The 22,840-nt window shown below is 42.0% G+C and overlaps 2 protein-coding genes across 5 annotated transcripts in view; one reads left to right on the top strand and one right to left on the bottom strand.

The window, feature by feature from the left end:
• PRKN (parkin RBR E3 ubiquitin protein ligase) overlaps nt 1–22,164 on the bottom strand; it is a 1,287,019-nt gene extending 1,264,855 nt beyond the window's left edge. For 3 of the 4 annotated variants that reach the window (XM_080807237.1, XM_080807236.1, XM_080807238.1), the window contains exon 1: nt 22,022–22,152. In XM_080807237.1, the coding sequence (XP_080663363.1) occupies nt 22,022–22,028 (7 nt within the window). In that variant the 5' untranslated portion in view covers nt 22,029–22,152. Of the gene's footprint in view, nt 1–22,021 lie in introns of all 4 variants that reach the window. The other variant, XM_080807235.1, reaches the window with a different exon arrangement.
• A 468-nt stretch (nt 22,165–22,632) lies between these two features.
• Nucleotides 22,633–22,840, top strand: part of PACRG (parkin coregulated) — a gene marked incomplete at both ends in the record, with an annotated part of 515,268 nt that continues 515,060 nt past the window's right edge. Inside the window, one exon of the mRNA XM_080805667.1 lies at nt 22,633–22,788. Coding sequence (XP_080661793.1) covers nt 22,633–22,788 — 156 coding nt within the window. The remainder of the gene's footprint in view (nt 22,789–22,840) is intronic.

Here is a 22,840-nt window from a genome sequence, read left to right as displayed (position 1 = left end):
CTTGTACCAAAATGCCTTTATTATGCAGTTTCCATTTTACCTGTACATTAAAAAAAAAAAAAAAAAAAGGAAAAAGAGACCACAGCAGGAAAGCTGCCATTGTGAGAAAGAAGGACATAAAACTCAAGCAATGAATTAAAGAGGCAAATGAAGGAACTCTTTTCCTTTATTAGAAATAGAAGAAACAGATTGTGCTAATCTCCCTAGGGCCAACAGCCGCCCTGCGTGGAACTCAGCCAGCTTCAGTCAGAAAGCTCACTTAGGAGTTCTGCTCTGTGAAAAGAGGAAGCCAGATGGGCTATTTACTTTCAACAAGATAATTCTGGAGGAAATTGTTATAAGTCACAGAAACTTTTTAGCTTCATCTGCTATTTTAGCCTCTAAACTGATTCACCAAGTGGGGTGAGGGTGCTGTTAGGAAGGAGAGGAGAAACCTGGGAAGGGAACGGAGGAATCAAGGCGCGTGCAGTGCACAGCCTGGTCAGCAGATGCCTCCAGGCCTCCCAGCCCGGGCTGGCTCCACTTCCCCCAGGCCACCCACCAGCCCCCTGCACAAGCCAGTGGATACCTCTGCGCTTCCGTTTCCTCCTGGGTATCCTGGGGACCATTCAGTGTCCCAGGAGGTTGGGAAGATTAAATGGCCTGATGAGGGTACAGCACTTAAAACACAACACACAACATGAGCTCCCAATCACCACGGGGCACCTATTTTTATCCCCTGTCGTTTTCTCTTCTATTTGCAAAATGTAAAGAGAATCCATCATTCACAAACACACACACACAAACCCCCCGAAATTCTCAATACAGCAAGAGCTAAACGTTTTATTAATCTATTGATCCTACTTGGTAGAACTTATATATGTGAAAACAAATTATTTTATTTTGCTATCACAGAGAAAAATAATCCAAATAATATTACCCTTGGGTCAAGAATTTCAAAGCGATTTTTTTTAAAGATTTTATTTATTTATTTGATAGAGACAGAGGTCACAAGTAGGCAGAGAGGCAGGCAGAGAGAGAGGAGGAAGCAGGCTCCCCGCTGAGCAGAGATCCGGATGCGGGGCTTGATCCCAGGACCCTGAGATCATGACCTGAGCCGAAGGCAGAGGCTTTAACCCACTGAGCCACCCAGGCGCCCCTCAAAGTGATTTTTCTACATAAAAATTATTTCAAGAAAAATAGCCATGTAATTAATACAAAGGAGTTCATTTATCAGAAGCTTCTGATAAATATAAAAGACACTTCCTCACTCGGGAAGCAAAATTTTCCCTATCCAGCTGCAAATACTGGCTATCAGGACAAAAGTCAAGATAAGCCTGATACGCATACACTACGGAAAATGCATCCAGCAGCCTCACATTTTGGATATACAACATATAAATATTATTTATTAAGCAAAACTAAAAGAATTCAAGGTAAGTTATGGGATCATTAGGCATCCAAGTTAACCTACTTTTCTTTTTTTATACTTGTAATACTGCTCAGGGATAACTGATAGCTCTCAGAGAATACGAGTCACTCTCAACAAAGCAATACATAACGTTCAGCCTACTTATATACCTTGGCAGGAGAAAGGAAGACATTTTTAGAAAGATTATTCAACATGAAGTACTAAAATAAAAATATTTTAGTTTTGCATGGTTATCTGAATTGATTTTGAGGAAATCATAGATATTGATTTCACTGCCACATTAAAGAAATGGCATCACTATTTTTTGTAATACGTTCTCTTTCTAAAAGGGAAGATATCCCAAAAAAATAATTAAATTTTCAAAATGTATTTATGGGTTCAGATAAGACAAAAACAAAAGCAAACAGCTTTTAAAAACTTAGAAGCTCTAAAAAAAAATTACTGTATTTAATTTTTTACATTCTTGGTGACTCAATTCACTGCACCATGAGAAAATTGAATCAGTGTTTATGGCATGAACATTTGAGAAAATACACACACACACACACACATATACATGAAACTTACAGATTTTATGCCCTAATTAAGACCAGAAAATAAACTGAAAAGAGTCTGCAAGGAAAGATAAAAGAAGTGGAAATCATATCTTTTATTTAATTATCCTTTATAAAGTTAATATAAAATTAAATTTCCATAAGTACTAGAGAAAAGCAAATAACAAAGCAAGACAATTTTACATTTCAGTGAATTGGAAATGGGCAAGAGAGCTGATTTCCTTAGAAACAACCAAAGAGGACTTCAAGCCACTGTCTAAACAGTGATGAAATAGTAAATATGAAATTGTCACCTTTCTCTCTATACCCAGAATCTCCACCGACTTCGATAGTGTCTATTATTTCACTAACAGCCTTTGCCATGGGTCTAACTCCATTCTGGACAGAAATAACAATGCCTGCCTGCTCTGATAGGGCATCAAGGAGAAGCTAAAAAGAGATGTGCCTTGCTGGGAAAGCAGGCTTCCTTGGGCCTCCTGCATCCTGCGTATCTTACTGAGCAGGTCAAGACCACCGAGAGAGTCTGACTGCTGCTTACCAGGGCCTATTTCTCAGGACTGCTTTTGCAGATGTGAGATAAGGCAACCTGGCCCCCTAGACAAAGAACAGTTTTGGTCACTGCTTGCTGTAAAACCAGTGAATCCCCCTCATAGAGTCTCCACTGCAATGCAAACTCATTGTATACAGCATCTGTCTAGACCACGGTATTTGGGGGCACGGCAAATGACACCAATATGCTGCTACTAGTGCTGCTGATTTTACCTTAGTGATAGCATCCTTGGTCTCTGGCCGGAAGTCTTATGTCTCTGCCAGCAACCACGAAATAGTACTGTCTAAATTAACAGCTTGTCAGTAGAGAACATCAAACCCCAAATATGCCCAGGCCAGAGAGTTTGGGCAAAGGGAGGAATGCTGACAGAAACATGGCTTTCTGAAAGGAACAGAGATCACAAGTTCAACTTGGGGATACGGAAAAACATTCCAGCATCTATGAGGGAATGCTCTCACCAAAGCGAAGAGGGGGGCACGAAGGGTCCCCACTGTCCTGATCATTAATGAGGCTCAGAGAAGAAAGGCAGGATTGAGACAAGTTACGGCAATGGTACCTTGGTTGTTGCTCATTCATTCTCCATGCAGGGGAGGAATGGGGGTTATTGTGAAATGGGGGCAGCAAGGTCTTCAGCCTGGAGAAAGACAATGTGTGTGTGGTCGCTGAGTCAAGGAGTTCTCAAAGCTGTACAGCGGAATCTGTAATGATGACCTCGCTACTGACGGTCTTTGGGAGGAACAACCACATCTCATGTTCCTTTTGTTGGGCCCCAGCTGGGCAGTTGCTTGGAACCAAGAGGAAGTGTGGCTTGATTACTGATATGAAAGAACTGTCTCCCTCTACATTACCTGATGCCTGCCTTCCCCTCTCTTCTGACCCCACGTGCTTTAAGGAGAAAGGTGATTAGGGGGGATCTAAGGTCTCCCTGTCCCTAAAAAGTACTGGTATGATGGGGAAGAAAAGGACTCAAACTGTTATGGTTCTGTTGGACAGAGGAACCCAAGCGCCACCCTACCTATTCCCATGGGCAGAAGGGACACTGAATTCAACTGACAGGGTTTGGTACTTCTCAGTGGGTAAGGGAAGCCAAAGGAAGGTTGTGAGAAGAACCTTAGGGATAATTCAGTGTGCAGTCATTGTGGCTTCCACACCTGACTCTATAATCAGAATTGATATGTGCCATGTACGCACTTCACAGTTCCCGTGTCAGAGGGGGTTTTCATTTTCAGGAACTCCTGTGCCTAGAGAGGTCATGTCCTAGTACAACAGCATGCCTTCTTGATGGAGCCACAGAGTCCATCCTTTTACTTTTTTTTTTTTTTTAAACAAGTAACTATTAACATACAACTAAGCCCTTGTGAAAAATAAACACCTGACATTCTCAGTTTCATGTAGGTCTACCTGGACTCAACAATTAATGAGATGGGAAGGGAATGACAGGCCTTGATAGTCAAATAGAAACGGTTTGTTCAAGAGTCAAGCTGTTCTAGCTCTGGCACCATCTTATTTACATTAAAAAAATGGCTACTCCTTAGGGGGAAACTAGAATCCCTATTCCACCATGTGAAACAAAGCTGCTGGTCCAACAGGGCTAGCGCAGGTTCCTTTCAATGGCTGGGCAAAGTTCACTGACAGTTTGGCTAAGTTCAAAGTGCATGGTTCCTCTGAGCAACAGCAACCATTCAGCCCCAGTGACAGCTCTGGAAGACGAACTGCGGTAAGGACGGCTCACACAATGGTCTGAATGGAAAGCTGTCACTCTTGTCTGAGACAATGCTCCTAAGGACCAGGAATTCTATACTTTTACAGACTCTCCGACAACTGCTAATGGTTTAGATGACTGTCTTGTCTGCCATCTGAAAAACTAGAGACAGGCAAATTAACGAGCCCCTCTCTGCAGGGCCACAAACCGTAGAAAATTGTGGCTGCTGATCAGCGTGGGTCACTGACATAGGTGCTCATGGTATGGGTCGGTTCTCCAACGACCAATAGGAATCAGGCTGTGGTTCAAGCCTGTGCTGCCCAGATCATTGCCATCATTACTGGGATCCACCATCATGGATGGAGCACAGAGTAAAGGTATTTCAGATGCAGAAGCTACCACTGCAAGTCAGACTTGTGACTCCTTCCAAAAGTTGGCCCGTTTGTCTTCCAGAGAAGAAGGCCATGTTTGCCCTGTGCACGCCCAGCCAAATTACTTGTTAAACCTTTGATTCCCATTTTGAGATAACCCTAATGCTTTATAATTGTCAACAGTTTTATAGGTTACTGTCCAGTCAGCTGACTTTGTTTATACCACTGCGTCTCTTGAAACCAAATGGTGTCATGTTCTTAAATTTTGTCATAAACTATCTTGAGTCTGACAATGGTGTGTCTTTTGCCATAAAGACCACCCAATAGCGAGACAATAGCCAAAGTGATCAACAGACATTTCAAGACCTTTATCAACCACAAATTGCTGTCATTACTGAGAGATAAAAGGGACTTTAAGAATCAATTCAAAACAATTTCTGACTCAACTTCACTCACCACCTCTTGGGTTACACACCTTAATAAGGCAGTTCGGTCACTAGATGGGAGCCATCCCCAGAAAGGGTAAGGAGTTACATTGACTTAACTGTGAAAATCTGAGATTTCTCCCTGACCACTCCTGGGAATAATGTGTTTTTCTTTCCCCTAAGAGTAACCTCAGGCCAGGATAACTGATAAACCCTCCTGGTGGAAGCCCATTCAAAAGGAGTCCTAGAAGATTCAAACAAAAATTTAGTTCAGCCACCAGATATCTGTGTTGGACTAGCACGGTCCTAGATCCCAGATAATGAAGATAACGGCTGTTTGGTTTACTTAGCTGAGTCTGCTGCTCACCACGTATCTCCCCAGTGGTCAAAGTGGTGGGCCTAATGAGTCTCTATAAATTGTGTAAAAATGCCCTTATCCCACCGGCACCTGGCCCTTCCAAACAAAAGCTCAAATTGGAGAAAAGATAAAGGTATAGCTACTGGGAGCGGATATAACCAATTCCCCCGGCTGTGGAGGGAGAGCAGAAGATCTGGCAACTGGGAGGGATCATGTCAAATCCCAAGAGTTCTGACAGGTATCATCAATGCTCTCTTAATTCTCTATATCCGGTCCCTCGGCCTGGCAAAACAGTCATATGATCCACATGAGTCAAGGAGTAGTGATGACTGGCAATCTGACTCACTAACACACTTCTAAGCCTGTCATCCCCATCCGTGGGCTGCAAAAAACAGAAAAAGGTCATGTGGACTTGATGTGGCTGTTCTTGAACTGTTCTGCTGAGCCTGACACCATCAACGGCAACTCCAAAACATGGGCCATCCCATACCTGTGCAAACTCCCAGACACAATCTTATCTCAGACTGATGGATACAAATTCATGGGCTTGTCTGGATTCCAAAGCAGCCCTGCATGGCGGTCAAGGCTGCAGCTCTTCAGAAGACTGTCTGTGTTGCTTAGTTAAACCTACCAGTGATCCAAATCAAGGGTAGTAGCAAATTCCAAACTAGAGTGACCTGTGCTCTCCATGTGAGAGAAAGCAGAACGTGAAATAGCTCTCTACTGGGCATGAGGATTACTTTCTGGACCATCTATTGCCCCTGTTAAACTATTGGCAATGTTATTCCAAACTTCCCTGTATGGGTCATAATAGATAGTAGATTCCATAATAATTAAGACCAACTGGTCACCCCCTGGGATTTATTCACATCAGGCTGAGTCAGAGACCCTGACAGGATGGGGACAGATGGATGTAGAGTCAGTATTGCAAGTTGGCCTCTTCCTGCTGCTTGGGATCCTACTGATCACAGCTTAAATTAAATGCCATATGAAACAAGCTGAATAGATTTGATCCAAGTCTCTCTTGGCCCAGTGAATCAGAATGACCATCGTGATAATGACTCATGTGATAATTCATCACAAGCCAAAATGGTGTATTAAAGGCTGCTGCGTATTAGGAGAGAGAGTTTTCTTCAGGACTCATACTCCCCTACATATCTTGCTAAGTGGACCTAGAATGTACAGCCTCAATTTATTTCACCTGGGCCACTGCTGAATGCATAAGGGTTACTTATGTATTCGACAAACTTAAGAAATAAGATAATGTTTATCCCCAAAGAAAAGGTTTGTTTATCGCTTGCTATAAAAGTGGCAGGTGCAGGGCACCTTGGTGGCTCAGTGGTTAACCATCTGCCTTCAGCTCAGGTCATGATCTCAGGGTCCTGGGATCAAGCCCCTCATCAGGCTCCTTGCTTAGTGGGAGCCTGCTTCTCCCTGTGCCCTTCCCCAGCTCATGCTCCCTCTTTTTCTCTCTCTCAAATAAATGAATAAAATCCTAAAAATGAAAAAAAGTGGCAGACACTTCAAGCTCAATAAAGAGTCCCCACCTGCAATGCAAACCCACTGTATGCAATGGCATCCATATGGGCCAAAGCACACCACCCTTACAGGATGTTGGGCAAAGGAAATTGGTGTAAATATGATAACACTTGTGAAATTTGCTGTGCCATGAGTAATAAAGTCCTTCTCTGACCCAGAGTCTTGTGTCTTCTGACAGCACCCATGATACATTAGCAGGCTACTCACTGGTTTGCAAGTGGAGTAAAAATCAATTGCCAGACCCAACAAGCTTATCTCTGGCTTGAACAATCTGTGATACCTGATATAAGCCCCATTCAGGCAACCATCCATATTTTATGTTCAACTACAAACTGACACAGATGTCATAAAGTTGAAGCTATTCATCCTAGACTGCTGGATGAAAGCAAGAGTAAATCATTAACACATGAATGTAAAAACCTGGATCACTTCTTTATCTTCTAGAACCTAAATCTGTGGATTGTCCTACTGGGCCTCCACATAAAGCTGGAATTCTTTCCTTCAGTTCCAGTTCTTCTGTAGCAAAATCCCTATGAAGTGGAACTAGTACTACCACTTTACTACATTACAGTGTGGAGAAAAACCTTAAGTATATGAGATATCATTATATTCTATGTTAGGGGAAAGAGTGATTTGGACTATGGCCTGAATAGGGAAGGAAATGAATATGGGATGCTACTAGCCACATGCCGTGTGTGTGTGTGTGTGTGTGTGTGTGTGTGTATGTATTTTATATTTATTTTTATATTTATATATATTTTTTAATTCCAAGCCTGATTTTCAGAAGTACCATTAGTCAATCAATCAACCAAACAAACAATAAGCTTACCCTCATTGAGGCAGAAAAATGGCTATAAGACTATTGTTTGGGGCACCTGGGTGGCTCAGTTGGTTAAGTGGCTGCCTACGGCTCAGGTCAATCAGGGTCCCAGGGTCCTGGGATGGAGCCGTACATCGGGGTCCCTGCTCAGCGGGAAGTCTGTTTCTCCTTCTCTCTGCTGCTCTGCCTACTTGTGCTCTCTCTCAGTCAAATAAATAAATAAAATCTTAAAAAAAAAAAAAGATTATTGTTTATAAAATTAGGTCTCTGCCAAAGGAGAGGGAAAGCAGGAAAAGTATGCAAGATTCAGGGAATAAAAAGAGTTAAGAAAGATAATTTTATCTTCTATTGTCAAAAATCCTACAAAAGCAAAATATTTAGGGTTCAAAATTTACCTTCAGAAATTTAATGAGCAGACTCAAATGTCATGGAGTGATTTGTGTACGATTACTACAAAAGATTTGTCTACTAGTTATCACTCACTGTTACAAGCAAGTGAAGAAAGAAGTTGAGAAAGGGATGAAATAATTTAGAAGCAGAATTATAAATGTCAAAACCCAACTCCCTCAGAGTTATGTCCAGACTTCAGGCTAAGTATCAAATGTGATCTGTAAATATTCCAGATTTACTGCATTGTAATGCATGTGATTAAAACAAACTTGCTAACAATTAGGGAAATCCACAAGCTCAGAAGGTAATTTCATATTCAGTTGTCTCCATAATTCATTAAAAATACAAATGAATGGTTTCTGAGAACAACCACAGACAGGAATTTGATGGATGACCACTCCCCCGCCCCCCTGGGAGCCATGCGGAGAAGGCAGCTATGTTTATTCATCAGGTCTGTACCCTCATGGGGAAGTGATATGCCGGCATGTCCTGCTCTTCAATTATGTGGACACAGGATACACCCTGATGCAGACACTGCTGGGGTGTCTTGCTTACTGCAGAGACACAAATATTTCAAAACTATCCATAATTTCAAAAAAAAAAAAAGGTTGAAGTTTAAATCTGTCTTATAAATAACATGAAAGAACATCATTAGAACAACTATGAAGAAGAATCTGACTTCAGTTCTTTGTTTTAGACCTGGGACCTTTGTCTATTCCGGGGTCTTTGTCTAGCAGGGCTAAGGAGGTAGAGCGACGACTCCAGACAGAAAACTGTGTGGATGACATCAGAGCAGGTCAAACACTAAGAGCATGGAAACAAATCTATTTTTCCCATTTAAAAAGAATCCCTCAGAATAATTAAAATGAATTCCTACCCAAATTAAATTGCCTTGAAGTTTTCTGAGCAAGGCTTTAGGCATTATAAACACTCCTTGACTTTGGCCTGCCAGGTTTCCTCGATCAATCATGCAGTAGCCTAAAATTAAATTGAAATGATTAGATCAAGGAAAATCAAATTTTTTAACATTTAGTTTCAGTAATGTGATTATGAAGCTTTTAGTGATATTGTAATTACTTTGAAGCTCTGAGCATATGTTTCTACTGAGAATATTCCATGGAGAAAAGCTGCATTAGGGAAACAAGTAAATACAGACCCCAGCGAAGCACTGGGGTCTGTGTTTGTCGTGAAGTTAAAAGCTAACAGTGGAAAAGAGACAATGCATCTATGTGATTTACATTCAAAATATCTTGCAGGAATAACCACTTTAAAATCGCAGCTAATTCCAGAGGTAAAGTAATGGAATCGCTTCCCTCTAACGGCAGCATTAGAGAAGCAATAAGGAGAAATACCAGAAAAGACCCAAGAAAAAAAGAAAGACATCATTATCCTGTACTAGCTCAATTTTTGCACAGGAAAATGTGACAGACTAAGATCACTCTAAAATGAATAAATCCCCTCTCAGAATACGAAACATTTTAAAATATCTCATCTATGCTCAAATCAAACCATATAATTACTACCTTTTCTATTCTTTCATCCATCTCAACACTTACTGGGATTATGCTCCGTTTGGGGATTACAAAGTTAAATTAGATGAGGGCCCACCCCACCGGCAAGTATCAGTAGAGACTGGATTCTTCCAAGGATGTACTTCAACCTCAGCAATAGGAAGGGAGATTAGAGAAGACAAAACCAGAAACAAGACCATGGTCTCCTCTCCTTTGAGTCACACTTCCACTCATTCAACATTTCTTAAGTACAAGCATACTTCTTCCCCCAAGAAGGAGGCAGGTAAGTTCACACAACATTAAAATGAAATGAGATTAGGTCTTTAAACTTTAGCAGGACAATTGTCCCATCAAAATAATCTGAAGTACACAAATCTTTTGGAGGATTAGTTTACTCTGATGATCAATGCACAGCTAATTGTCCTAGCAGCTCAAAGATCCTAAGTAGGAAGCAATGCAACAAACGTGGGGTGTACCTTAGATATTGCCCAATTTTTTTTATTTGAATTCACTTCTTACTTTCAGTCACAGACACTGTCACTTTCTACTGTCTCAGAAGAGCCCTGATTCATCAAGTTATATTCACCCGCCAGCGACCACAGCAGGCAATCAAGTTTCCTTCCTCCACCCCAATGGGTCGGGGTCTTGGAATTTGACACAGAGTGTCTGTTTCACACTTGCGGCTCCTCATTACATCCGATGGGCCAGATCAGTACTGCCGTAACTCTGTCATCCTAAAGTGAGTACGATTTAATTTGGTCCTGCTGCCAACGCAATCCTGAAAATAAATCTGACCGTGCCTGTTCCTGGCAAGCAGACTAAGTGGCTCCTCATTATTAGCACGGCAAAACCTGCACCCTCCAGCACGGGACAGAAAACTGTCTTGAGCAGGCCTCTATCTCTCTTCACCCTGATCCGTCCTCATTTCCTTCTCTGAGGTCCTCACACTCCCAGCTCCCATCCACAAATCCTCCATCCCCAGCACAGTCTCCGTGGTCAAGCCCCAACATCTTACTCCATTAGGAACGCACTCTATTCCCCTGCTCAGGAGACGGCTCATGCCTAAAGGTCCAGCGCAAATGCCACCTCTTCTCTGGAGGTCCCCTTGTGCAAGTCAACACATTTCCATTATAACTTTTGTTACTGCTGATCACTATTCTGCAGGTGTAGGCGGCATCTTCACTGAGTTGTGACTTCCTCATTCGGATCTGCAGAGTTGCTACCTGTGACGGGTCCTATAACACAGGGTCTCAATAAATATTGGTTGAATTTAACATTTATTTTCTTTCTTCTTTTTTTGCAATAAAAATAAACTTCTCTTTTCTTACAAATCCATTTCTACATCTATTTTAAAAATGTATTCCGTGAGCCCCGCATCGGGCTCTCTGCTTGGCAGGGAGCCTGCTTCCCCCTCTATCTCTGCCTGCCTCTGCCTACTTGTGATCTCTCTCTCTCTGTCAAATAAATACATAAAATCTCTAAAAAAAAAAAAAAAAAAAAAGTATTCCGTATTTCCCTTAGAGTTCTTCCTAACTGTACTAACAATGGGTAACTGAGTATTTTCCAAATATTTCAGCTAAAACTGCCTCATGAAACCAAATTCTATACTGATGTCTTTTTTTAAAAAAATTAAGCAAAATAAAGTACATAATTTCATTCTTTTTTGTCCTTCATAACTTTACTAGAATTTACAACTTCTAACTGTGTAATTATCAACCAAGCCAGATTAGTTATTAATGAATTAGAAAGGACAGAACAACGTTACACTATTCCACAGGAGCATTGGGCATCTAACAATTGTAGGGAACTGGCAAATAAGAAATCAAAATGTACATCAAATGGTTTTTGCTCCTGCTTTGCCTGGTCATGTGTTGTTGTGTGAAGTCATATTTCCTGTCAAAAGCATAACAAAGCTTCCCCTGCTCTACAGGATACAAATGAGCAACCTGGTACAGCAAATTACCCAGCTGTAATTCACCATTTCAGTCCTGGAGTGTAGCCACGCGTTCTTTTGCCACCTGAGAAAACTACCTTGAAAAGTGAGTTATGTCCTTGGCCAGCCTCATCAACTAGTCCACAGAATAAATATTAGATTCCTCATGTGTGACATTACTGCACTGCCTTTAAATGATCTCAGAAAACCCAAAATCAGGTAGGATCACGGTCAATTCAACATCCTGTATCTATTCTTCTTAGTTCATAGTAAAACACTTCAAAATTCGCTTTCGGATGGTGAAAACCCTGACGGTAATGGCGGCAGGCTGAAAAGAACCTCCTCACCCTGGCCACATCCTAGTCGCTGAAGCCTGGGAATGTGACTGTGTGGCAAAGGGGGGTTTGCAGACGCCATGAAATTCAGGATCTTGAGATGGAGAATGTAATCACAGGTGTCCTTAGGAGAGTGAGGCAGGGGGAGGTCTGACTACAGAGAAGCAGAGGGTGCTGGGACTGCAGACACCCCGGCAGCCGGGACGCAGCCTATAGGCAGAGGTCCAGGAGCAGTCTCTGCAGTGGCCTCCGGGAGCCAGTTCTACTAACACTGATTTCAGCCCCTTAAAACTCACGTGGGATTTGTGCCCTCCAGAACTCTAAGAGAATAAACTCGGGTTGTTTTTAGCCACCAAACTGGCAGTAATTTGTTATAACAGCAATAAGAACCAAACACAATAACCGAGCCACCCCTCACCAGTGTATAATACCACTTTTAAAAGTTAGTGAATTGATGGTGCTAATCTGACTTCCAGAAAACACTACTTTTATGGCCAGAACATGAGATTACTCGATGCAACGAATGGTAATTTATCTGACCTAATTTGTCACAGAAATGCAGTGAGTTCTATATACACTATAATGGTGATACATTTGTCCAATCTTTAAGACTGTGTTTATAACATATATTGCATTTCTGTATTTGCAAAATATTATATGCTTGATGTTGAACATCTGAAAAACACCAAACCACAATGCAAAAGAATTCCACAATCCAAAGACTAATTGGGGGGGGGGTAGTTTCTGAAATTTTTACATATATAATGTTATCTAGTTTTCAGGTATGACAACTAGGCTCTTATATCAATATTTTAAAAAATATTTCTTAACTACTGAAGAATTCACACATTTATCAGGCTTAGGTCATAATGTTAATATTCTTATTATCATCATTGCTTGAAGAAAAAAAAAAATCATGTCCCCTCCAGAAACCTGACCTCAAATGGCATCATGATCCATTCTCTAACTTTACCAGCATAACTTGCAGTCTACCCAGCATAAAATGATTAAATTGGCCGCAGAAGCCAGAAGGGATTTTTATTTATTTTTTTTTTAAAGATTTTATTTACTTATTTGTCAGAGAGAGAGAGAGCGAGAGAGAGTTAGCACTGGCAGACAGAGGCAGAGGGAGAAGCAGGCTCCCTGCCGAGCAAGGAGCCCGATGTGGGACTCGATCCCAGGATGCTGGGATCATGACCTGAGCCGAAGGCAGCTGCTTAACCAACTGAGCCACCCAGGCATCCCCAGAAGGGATTTTTAATAAATTTATACACAAAGAATTGTGACAACCACGACTAGAGCCTATAAGGAAGTTCCTCATATGTTAGGCCTCAGATCAAAATTATTCCAGAACATCCCCCCTAAAAAAACAGTTATAAAATGTGCAGTCATGCTGTCGTGCCCAGCAGTTACCAGGGTATGAAGGCAAGCATACAGACCTGGTGCAAAATCACCGTACACTGAGAATAAGGTTATTTGGTGAATTCCTTGTAATGAAGCCAATGGGGGGAGGGGGACAATACATTTGATACAAACTTTGCATGTAGTGAGACACTCCAAATGCCAAGCACATACATAAAAATGGACCATGAAGACAAAGAAAACTCTGGAGAGGACCACAATAAAGGAAGAAATGCCCTACCCTGCCAATGGCTGGGCCTCTCACCAATTCTTAAATGCAGAGTGGAAGCAAATACCAGACCTCCACTGTATATTACTTTCTGTTTGTATCATACAATTATGTCGAAGTTGACTGCACAGTAAAACACACACAATTCCTATCCAATACTATTAACTCAGGCATCTTCATTTAAAAACCTGTTCTGATATTGTCACACATAATTACCCAGACTTGGTGAATGCCTGCTGACTTGTGTGTCTCCGTGAGTTTATGCTCCGCAGCCCATGGGATGCTGCCTCAGTTGTGCTTAAAGCTGGAGCTCTCACTCCCCAGGGGCATGCCATGGAGCTCGAATGGACTCCAAGCCAGAGTTCAAGGGTGGAAAGAAGCATCCTAGAGCACGAGTTAGTATTCTTCAAACTTTATTTCTCCAGGCAGTAAGCTTAACTGGTACCCAATCTGCTGGCCAGCCTAGTTCCTCACTCCCCAGAACTAGATCAAGGAATAAAGTGTATTCAAGACCAGATTCCTAAGAAAGCAAAACGCAGAAACAAGGCTTGTTTACGGCAGACTGTCTGGTTAGTCATGCCAGTCCCACTGCGACCCTCAGAAACACTTTTACAACCACCAGTCAAGCTCTGTGGAAACCAGCAACAAGCGAGGAAAGAGCCCCCTTCTTAATTATTCAGACAGCAGCTGGTCCTCCAAGTTGAAGAATGAAATGGTCAAATCCCAGTTTCTGAGAAAATGAAGTAATGTTGGGAGGAGAAACAGAAAGACACAAGCAAAGGGGGAGGGCAGGTGGCTTCTATGAAACACGAACATCGCAAACTCGGTCATTCCTGTTTCTGTCCGTTATCCATGCAGAACAAGTTTTGGGTGTGTATCCTACCTTTTCATGTTCTGGAAAATGCATCCATTTGCCCAATAAGCTTGAAAAATCACCATGTAGCTCAAAGGGCTTCATCTCAGGTCACCTAAAGTATGTACTGAAACTCCACAAACACTTAACGATAGGAAGAAGGGGCACATCCATCGATTAGAGAAATAATGAAATTGTCTCAACTGGAACACCAATTTTAATTTCCTGATCACTATTTTTTCCCTATTTGATGAGGATGGGAATAGGGGTTTGAGGGATAGGTAAGGTTGCTATATATCGTACATCTCAAGCTTTTACTCTCTTCCAGTGATAAGGGCTCTAATGTGAACCTTTATGAGGAGCCCTGTTCAAGCCTTAACAGGAAAAGTGAATTGGAGAAACCATCAAGAACCTATCAATACTATTAAAAACACAAACACTGGTCCCAGGACGGTGTCAGGACATGACGAGCTGTGTCAGTTCTGCAGATACTGAAAGGAAACAACCTTCCTCTGCACTACGCTGGGTCACTGCGGGCTCAAGCTTTGGAAACAGTGCTTTCCCCATCTACCGAAGAAACTATACACAGAAACCGAAACATCACGGGCCATACACCAAAGGACATACAGAGTACTTCCGAAACATGAATAAATTTAAACTTTTAATAACATGAAAAGAAATACCTGTCAGTGAGAGATATTTAATACATTCTATAAAAGTAAGTACTTTTTTTTTTTTTTAAGAAATGCGGCCCTCCATCAAAGATGAGTTAACGACATCAGAAACGTCGCCAGCCTGAGAAAAACCATCTCCTATCCTACAACCACCCACCTCTCTTAGTGGAAGACCATCTCCAGCTTGAGAGACAAAGGAGGCCATTCGTACTTACCTGGACTTCTAGGCACTACTCAACTATCCCACAGCTTTCCGTTCCCGCCACAGACCTCCCTCTGAGATGGAATCCGTTCTCGGGGCACCTGGGCGGCTCAGTGCACCGAGTGTCTCCCTTCGGCTCAGGTCATGATGCCACAGCCCTGGGATGGAGCCCCACGTCAGGCTCCCTGCTGGGCGAGGAGCCTGCTTCTCCCCCTCCCATGGCTGCTCCCCCTGATTACACCCTCTCTCTCTCATATGAATAAATCAAATCTATACTTAAATAAAGAAACAAATAAATAAAATGTCATCCATTCATGATGCTCTTCTGGATACCATGGTTCACCGACTCCTTGCCACTGTGGTATAAAGCTACCGTCTTTGACCCTGCCTACAGCTGACAGACCACGCCCCTCTAGCCTCGTGCCGGCCTACCTCTGCTGGCCTCTTCCTCCCTGCATCGTCTCATCCCGCTCTTCCCTCTCCCTGCCATGCCTCAGCTCATGTCTGTCCCTCCATCTGGAACGCTGCCTTCATCTAACGAACTCCTACTCGTCCTTCAGCGCTGGATCCCCCAGGCTCTGTATCACTGCCCTCGCCAGTGCTTCCCTGTATAAACCTCTATATCATGCATGGTATCTGCAGTGGACAGCTGCAAATCTTTATTTTTCTGTACACCTTCTACACTATGTGGTGCCGCGAAGCTCTTGGTTGACTCGAAAGGAGGAGCTGGTTGCTTTAGATTGAGAAGTGTGAGAGTTAACACACAGGTGGGGATCTTAAGGAAAACTTCATATAAAGTTGTTGTCATTTGAAATGGATCTGGCAGGATGAACAGTAGTTTCCAGATGTACTATAGAGGAACGATGTTCAAAGGTGAGAAAATAACATGTGCAGAAGAGACCTGAAAATCTGTGGTGTGATGGTGTGCGTGTGCTTGTGTGTGCATGTTTGTGTTCACATATGAACATCTCTTTCTAATTATTCTGCTTCTGATTGGGGGGGGTGGAATTCTTACCCAAATAAATGTCTTATCAGTCCAGCTAGATCACAAACTCGTCTCAGAGAAACGGTCTCATACTTCCCTGTGTCCCTTCCTGGTGGGCAATATATATACACTTGCCCCCCACCCGGACCTCCTCACCTGCACAGCACCACCAGGAACCAAGACCTTAGAAAGAACTGACACTGAAATCATTAGTGGGAGCTGAAATGCCTGTTAATCCAGGGAAGAAAGGTTTCTATTTAGTGAAAACAGATACAGGAATACATCTGGTAGAAGTCCAGATAATTAGGACATATAGTACTAGGGGAAACAGAGTAACCTTACCACCATTCTTTTTAACCAAGACTCTCTCCTATAAGGGAAAGTAAATAAGCCAGGAAGGTGAGCTACAACATAAATCAGCCAACTGTCATATAAATTTCCTTCTTTAATATTACAAAACTTAAGAGAGAAACCATTCAGGTTACTACAAAGAAATATTTAAAATGAACTCATTAAATGCAAATTAAAACAGAAACCCTGAATAAGCACTGGGCCACAATTAAAGGCTGAAGAAACAGCAGGTAAGAAACAATTTTCATTGATCAAAGAACTAAAAGCTAACAGAATAGACTATTCTGCATTGAAACTGGTTTCATGAATATGAAGCATTTCCAAGTAAGGAGATTTTTTCCCCCATTTTTCAAAGAAGCTTTGGAGGTGGAAATGGATCTGCATATCTTAATACAAAGTACTTTCATTGTATCATTTTCAAGCAATGAAGCCATGAAGTTTCTAAAAAATGTAGACTTCAAAAAAATCCTTAGAAATCATTCCAAAATTGAAAATGGCATAAGGTCATCATTTTAGAGTCTTTGGATTCAAAGAACTGTACATAATTACACAAAATCACCGATGCAAAGATTCACTAGAATGTCCTTTATGACACAATTGTACCTCATTGTAAATAGGAGCTTTCAGAGCCTATCCTGAGTACTTCCATGTAGGGTCACTTTTTAGCTAAAATTATTGAAATGGCAGAGTAGCAGAGTAGCAACTAGAAATATAAACTCTGAGACTTCAAAATTCATCACATATAAGCTTTAAAACAAATACACAGATTTGTAGGCAAATAGTAAAGTTAGATTGCACATTCACAATAGCAAGGGCATTTTTTTTTAATTGCATTTACTCATGTATCCCTGACACCTGGCACTAGGCACACAGGTACTCAATTATTGGATCTGGTTTCATGAAAATAAAGCAATATAAAATGAAATATAAAATGATTTCAATATAAAATGAAACATGAGAGAGCTTTTTCCCCTCATAAATTCATTTTAAAACTTAAAATATACTGATTTTAAACTTAAAACTTAAAATATACTGATTTTCATTTAACAGGAAAGCAAAAATAAAAATATTCTATGTACACAAGGGGTAAATGGGCATTCTTATAAACACTGCCAGACAAGGCAGAGGCACCAAGCACAGTTGTGCAGCTTGTGCACTGCTCAAAGGCACAAACCTGAGCGGGGATGGAAAGAAACAAAGAGAAAAGAAAAACCCAGTAGATGCTCGGCTGATGTATGTGAGTTAGTCTTGAGAAGGATGCCTTTTTGAAATTTTTCAGTCCTGAGGAGCAGGGCAACTTTTGCTACCTTGTTGCATTAGACAGAAATGTAAAATAGGGTGACGTACTTTAGAACCTAGAATACCTAGAAAAATTCAAAGTCCACTAATCCTTTGACTAGAAAATCCACCCAGAAACTGTAACAAGATTTTTTCTTTACATATACGCTTACATATTCAAATAAAAAGATATGAACAGGGACGCCTGGGTGGCTCAATGGATTAAGCCTCTGCCTTCAGCTCAGGTCATGATCTTGGGATCAAGTCCTGCATGGGGCTCTCTGCTTGACAGGGAGCCTACTTTCTCCTCTCTGTCTCTCTGCCTGCCTCTCTGCCTGCTTGTGATCTCCGTCTGTCAAATAAATAAATAAAATCTAAAAAAAAAAAAACAGAAAAGATATGAACATAAGCATTTCTGATGATAGCAATCTGTAAACCTACTGAGTGCTCATTTATGGAAGATATTTACATAATTTGTGTACATCCACAAAATAAAAAAGTAGGCAAGAATTACTGCAGGGTGGAATTGTATAGGTAGGAATATATAATTTCTAAGAGACAATTTAAGCAATATACAGATGTGACCATGTTCTAATTGTTATTTTTTGAAAAACATCAAAAATTTTTAAAGATTAAGATACTGGATTTGAATTCTAATATTGATGACACTGTTGTATACAGATCCATGCACTTTAATATCTGATGCTACTCAAATACCTAAATCCAGTTCTATAGGAATTAGAATATACAAATATCACTATTAAAATTTAATTTAAATAAAAAGAATTGTTAAATTTTAAAAGGGTAAAATACATAATGATGCCAAAAATTATATTTTTCTAAGTAGGATTTTCTTAAGCCTTTCTATTCTGCTTTATATTATCTTGATATCCTTCCCCATAGTTCTCAAAGTCATAATCACCACTGTCAATTAAACTGTTTCTATGTCTGTCTGGGTCAGGGCATTTAACATGTCAGTCATAATCCAAGTGAGAAATATAAGCACTTTTGAAACAGTCTCTGTGCCAAGAAGGAATCCTAGTTTTTAAGAACGTAAAGGGAAGGTTAATTCTACTGGTAGTGAGGTAACAGCCAATCCCCTTTACTCCCAATCCCCGTTACTCCTATTGTAGCAACTCACCTGTTTTTGTTTTTCCTCAAAAGTAAGCCAAGATTTATATAAAGTGGAAGAGTACTACTTGCATTAAAGAGGGTGTAGCAATTTAAAAGAGCATAGGCATAAAGGAGCAAGTTCTGAGTAGCACAATGTCTTTAACAGAAAAAAACAATCCCAGATATGTACTGATTTATATTTTGAGCCCCAGTTTATCACTAGGTATAAACTCTAATGCCTTTCCTGGCCCCAAAGTATAGTCACAGAAACAGGAAACCCAAGACTTCCTTTAAATTGCCTCTACTTTAAACATTCTCCTTCCTTTCCACACTTGCCAACACAACCAAGTACCAAATTGGCAATTAAGATTTTTTAAAATATTTTATTTATTTATTTGACAGAGATCACAAGTAGGCAAAGAGGCAGGCAGAGAGAGAGGAGGAAACAGGCTCCCCGCTGAGCAGAAAGCCCGATGGGGCTCAATCCCAGGACCCCGAGATCATGACCTGAGCCGAAGGCAGAGGCTTAACCCACTGAGCCACCCAGGTGCCCCTGGCAATTAAGATTTTTATTAAAATGTACCCACCAACAGAATTCGGCACACTCTCTCTTCCTCCACTTTCACTACTTACCTTCCAACACTCTCTCTTCCCTTCCACACTCTCCTATACAACCAAGACCAAAATTGGCAATGAAGATTTTTATAAAAATATGCCCAACAACAGAATTAGGCAATGCAACTAATTGTATAAAATAATTTACTGCACATTGTCCACATGGTTTTTATATGTAAGGTACTCTTCTTGGGAGGGGGCATGTTGTAATACACATTTATTTGCACTGTGTAAAACTGTATCCGGAATATGAGAAAAAAACATCTTTTAAAATCTACCTTATATTTTCACCGTAATTACAAGTTATTAATAACTATCTAATCAAATCCAAAGGTTATACTCTTCCTTCTCCTGTCCCTGAATCCCAAATAAACTAAACAAACTGCCTAAACATAGTTATCCTAACAAAGTGTTTATATAGTAATTTATTATGTAATAATTTAGAATTGTGATTTTTAGATCTTAAATCCCTGTCTTTATATACAGCTTTACTATAAATTTGCTTTTAAAAGTACCCATGCACTAGGGGCGCCTGGGTGGCTCAGTCGTTAAGCACCTGCCTTCCGCTCAGGTCATGATCCCAGAGTCCTGGGATGGAGCCCCGCATAGGGCTCCCTGCTCCGGGGAAGCCTTCTTCTCCCTCTCCCACTCCCTCTGCTGTGTTCCCTCTCTCTCTGTCTCTCTCTGTCAAATAAATAAAATCTTTAAAAAAAAAAATCCATCCACTAGATTAAATTGAATTAAAATAAAATTTGCCCAACTGTCTTCAAAATAAAATATAAACTTCTTTCCTATAAAATACTGACATCACAGGGGCGCCTGGGTGGCTCAGATGGTTAGGTGTCTGCCTTCAACTCGGGTCATGACCTCCAGGTCCTGGAATCACGACCCATGTCTGGTTCCCAGCTCAGAGGGGAGTCTTCTTCTCCCTCTCCCCCTGCTTGTGTTCTCTCTGTCTCTGTATCTTTCTCAAATTAATTAAAAAAAAAAAATCTTTAAAAAGAATACTGACATCATGGATTTTGAAAATTTCTTCTACTTGATTTTCTGATTCAGTTTAGAGTTGTGTTTATAGTGGATTATATGTAAGTCACCTAAAAAATCTCAAGAAGATTTATAAATTTTATATGAAAAATGTATTTAGAAGAAAAAATATCTTAATTCAATGACTCTCAAAAGTCAATCACCAAAAGTCTAGAAAGGTAAGAAAAACTGGACAACATTATTAGGGTTTAGCATTGCTGCAAAGACAGTGTCAGTTAATCACTGGGATGATTCTCCCAGTGAGTAGAGTGTTCAACATTTTAACACTAATTTCCTAAAAAAAGACTTAAGACTTTATCAGTGCATACAAACTCAGTATTTTAAAAATCCACTTCTCATGTTTCTGGACAGATCACTTTGACTTCAGATGTACTCATTGCAATCAAAAGTGTTTTGTAAGTGGCACTCATCAGGAATATTCCCCAAATAGGCTCACCAAATCTTATATACACAACCTAGAGCAAGTCTCTGTCACAAAAAAAAAAAAAAAAAGAAGAAGAAGAAAGAAAGAAAAAGAAAAAAAAAAAGCAATGGTTTCTAATCATACTGTGCAGTTCCACTAACTTCGAAAGATTACCGCTAGGAAGAAAAAAAAATTTTGGTTTAATAACCCCAGAAGGGAGAAACTTTGCTAATCTTACACATCACAGTGTTTAAAAACAATAAACCATTTCCAAAGCTTTAACCACAAAAATGCACCTAGGTCATTTTGTGTTAAATAACAATAATAATTCATTACGCAAATATTTAATCCTTGTTATTTACTCTCAATTCTTTCATCTCAGACTTACAATGAGAGATTTAAAAGGAAAAATCGGAGGGAGCACGACGTTGACATCCCTTAGCAGGAACTTCCTTTGATCCTAATCATTATTGCAGGTACCTTCCACCAGAGTTAAATGCTTCGCTAGGGTTTCCCCGGAAAGAGACCTGCAGACGGTGAGTTCCAGTCTGTTCCTAACCGGAAGGCAGCTTCCCAGGCGCCCCGAGGGACCTGCAAACGGACCCCGCAAGTCTGGCTGAGCGCCGCGCTCGCTGTGGGAACGCGCGACCCAGCCTTCACCTTGGGCGGCGCAAGGGCGCGCACCACGGTCCCTGGAGAAGTTGTCTCCAGTGGGAAGCCTGTCAGACCACGAGCGGGGTGGGGGCTTGGAACACACACTTATACTCCTGGCCCACGGCGGGCACTGCGAGGCCCACGGCGGGCACGAGGAGGCCCACGACGGGCACGAGGAAGCCCGCAGCGCGGGCTGAGGACGGGCGAGCACGGCCGCCCTGACACTGACAGTTGACACCGGCGGACACCCTGGGGGTCCCCGTCCGCCGAGGCCCGGCGGGGCGGCGCAGAGACGCTGTACCTGGCAGGCACTCACGTACCTATCATGGTCACTGGGCAGGTGGAGGCTGCTGGGCATGGAGTGACCTACGCGGGAACGGCACCCGCACGTGCCGCCCACCAGAGTGGCTCCGGGGTTAAATCTTCCAGCGCTCGCCTCCCCTAAGGCCGGCCGTCGGCCTGCGCACGCGCGGACGACGCGCAGCCAGAGGCCTTCTGGGAGTCGTAGTTTTACCGCGTCGTTTCTCCTCACCCGGCCCGCCGGCCGCCGGCCGCCGCCCACCGCTCGCCGCCCGCCTTCCGCAGGCCGCCTTCCGCCGCCATTCCGGATTCAGGCCCAGGAAACGTACGTCACCGGGGGACTGGGCCGTTCGGCCGCAGTGTTGACGCGTCGCTTAGCAACCGGGAGGCTCAGCTTTGGAAGCTTGTTGCCGCTCTCGCCGCGGTCCTTCCCTCTTCCCGCCCCTCCCCTCCCTCAACTCCCCTCACCTAGGAGCTGCCAAACATCTGGATCAACCTGGGCACTGCGAGGGGTTGAATTTCTACCAGTAACGCGCCTTTTTACATTTTTTCCCGAACTCCTTCTCACATCCGTAAAACCCACTGATTCTTTTACTACACGTTTTATGAGAACAAGACATTTTCTAGGAAGATGGTGGCAGAAAAAGAGACCCTGAGCTTAAACAAATGCCCAGACAAGATGCCGAAGAGGACCAAGCTGCTGGCACAACAGCCGCTCCCGGTGCACCAGCCTCACTCCCTGGTTTCTGAGGGCTTCACAGTCAAAGCCATGATGAAAAACTCAGTCGTAAGTGATCTTCCTGCCTTGAATGCACTCGCTCCGAATCAGGGGACGCCAG

The sequence above is a fragment of the Martes martes genome (assembly GCF_963455335.1).
Source record: "Martes martes genome assembly, chromosome: 6".
NCBI classification, from domain to species: domain Eukaryota; kingdom Metazoa; phylum Chordata; class Mammalia; order Carnivora; family Mustelidae; genus Martes; species Martes martes.
Note: the sequence above shows the minus strand (reverse complement) of the source record. Positions and strands in the feature narration are given on the sequence as shown.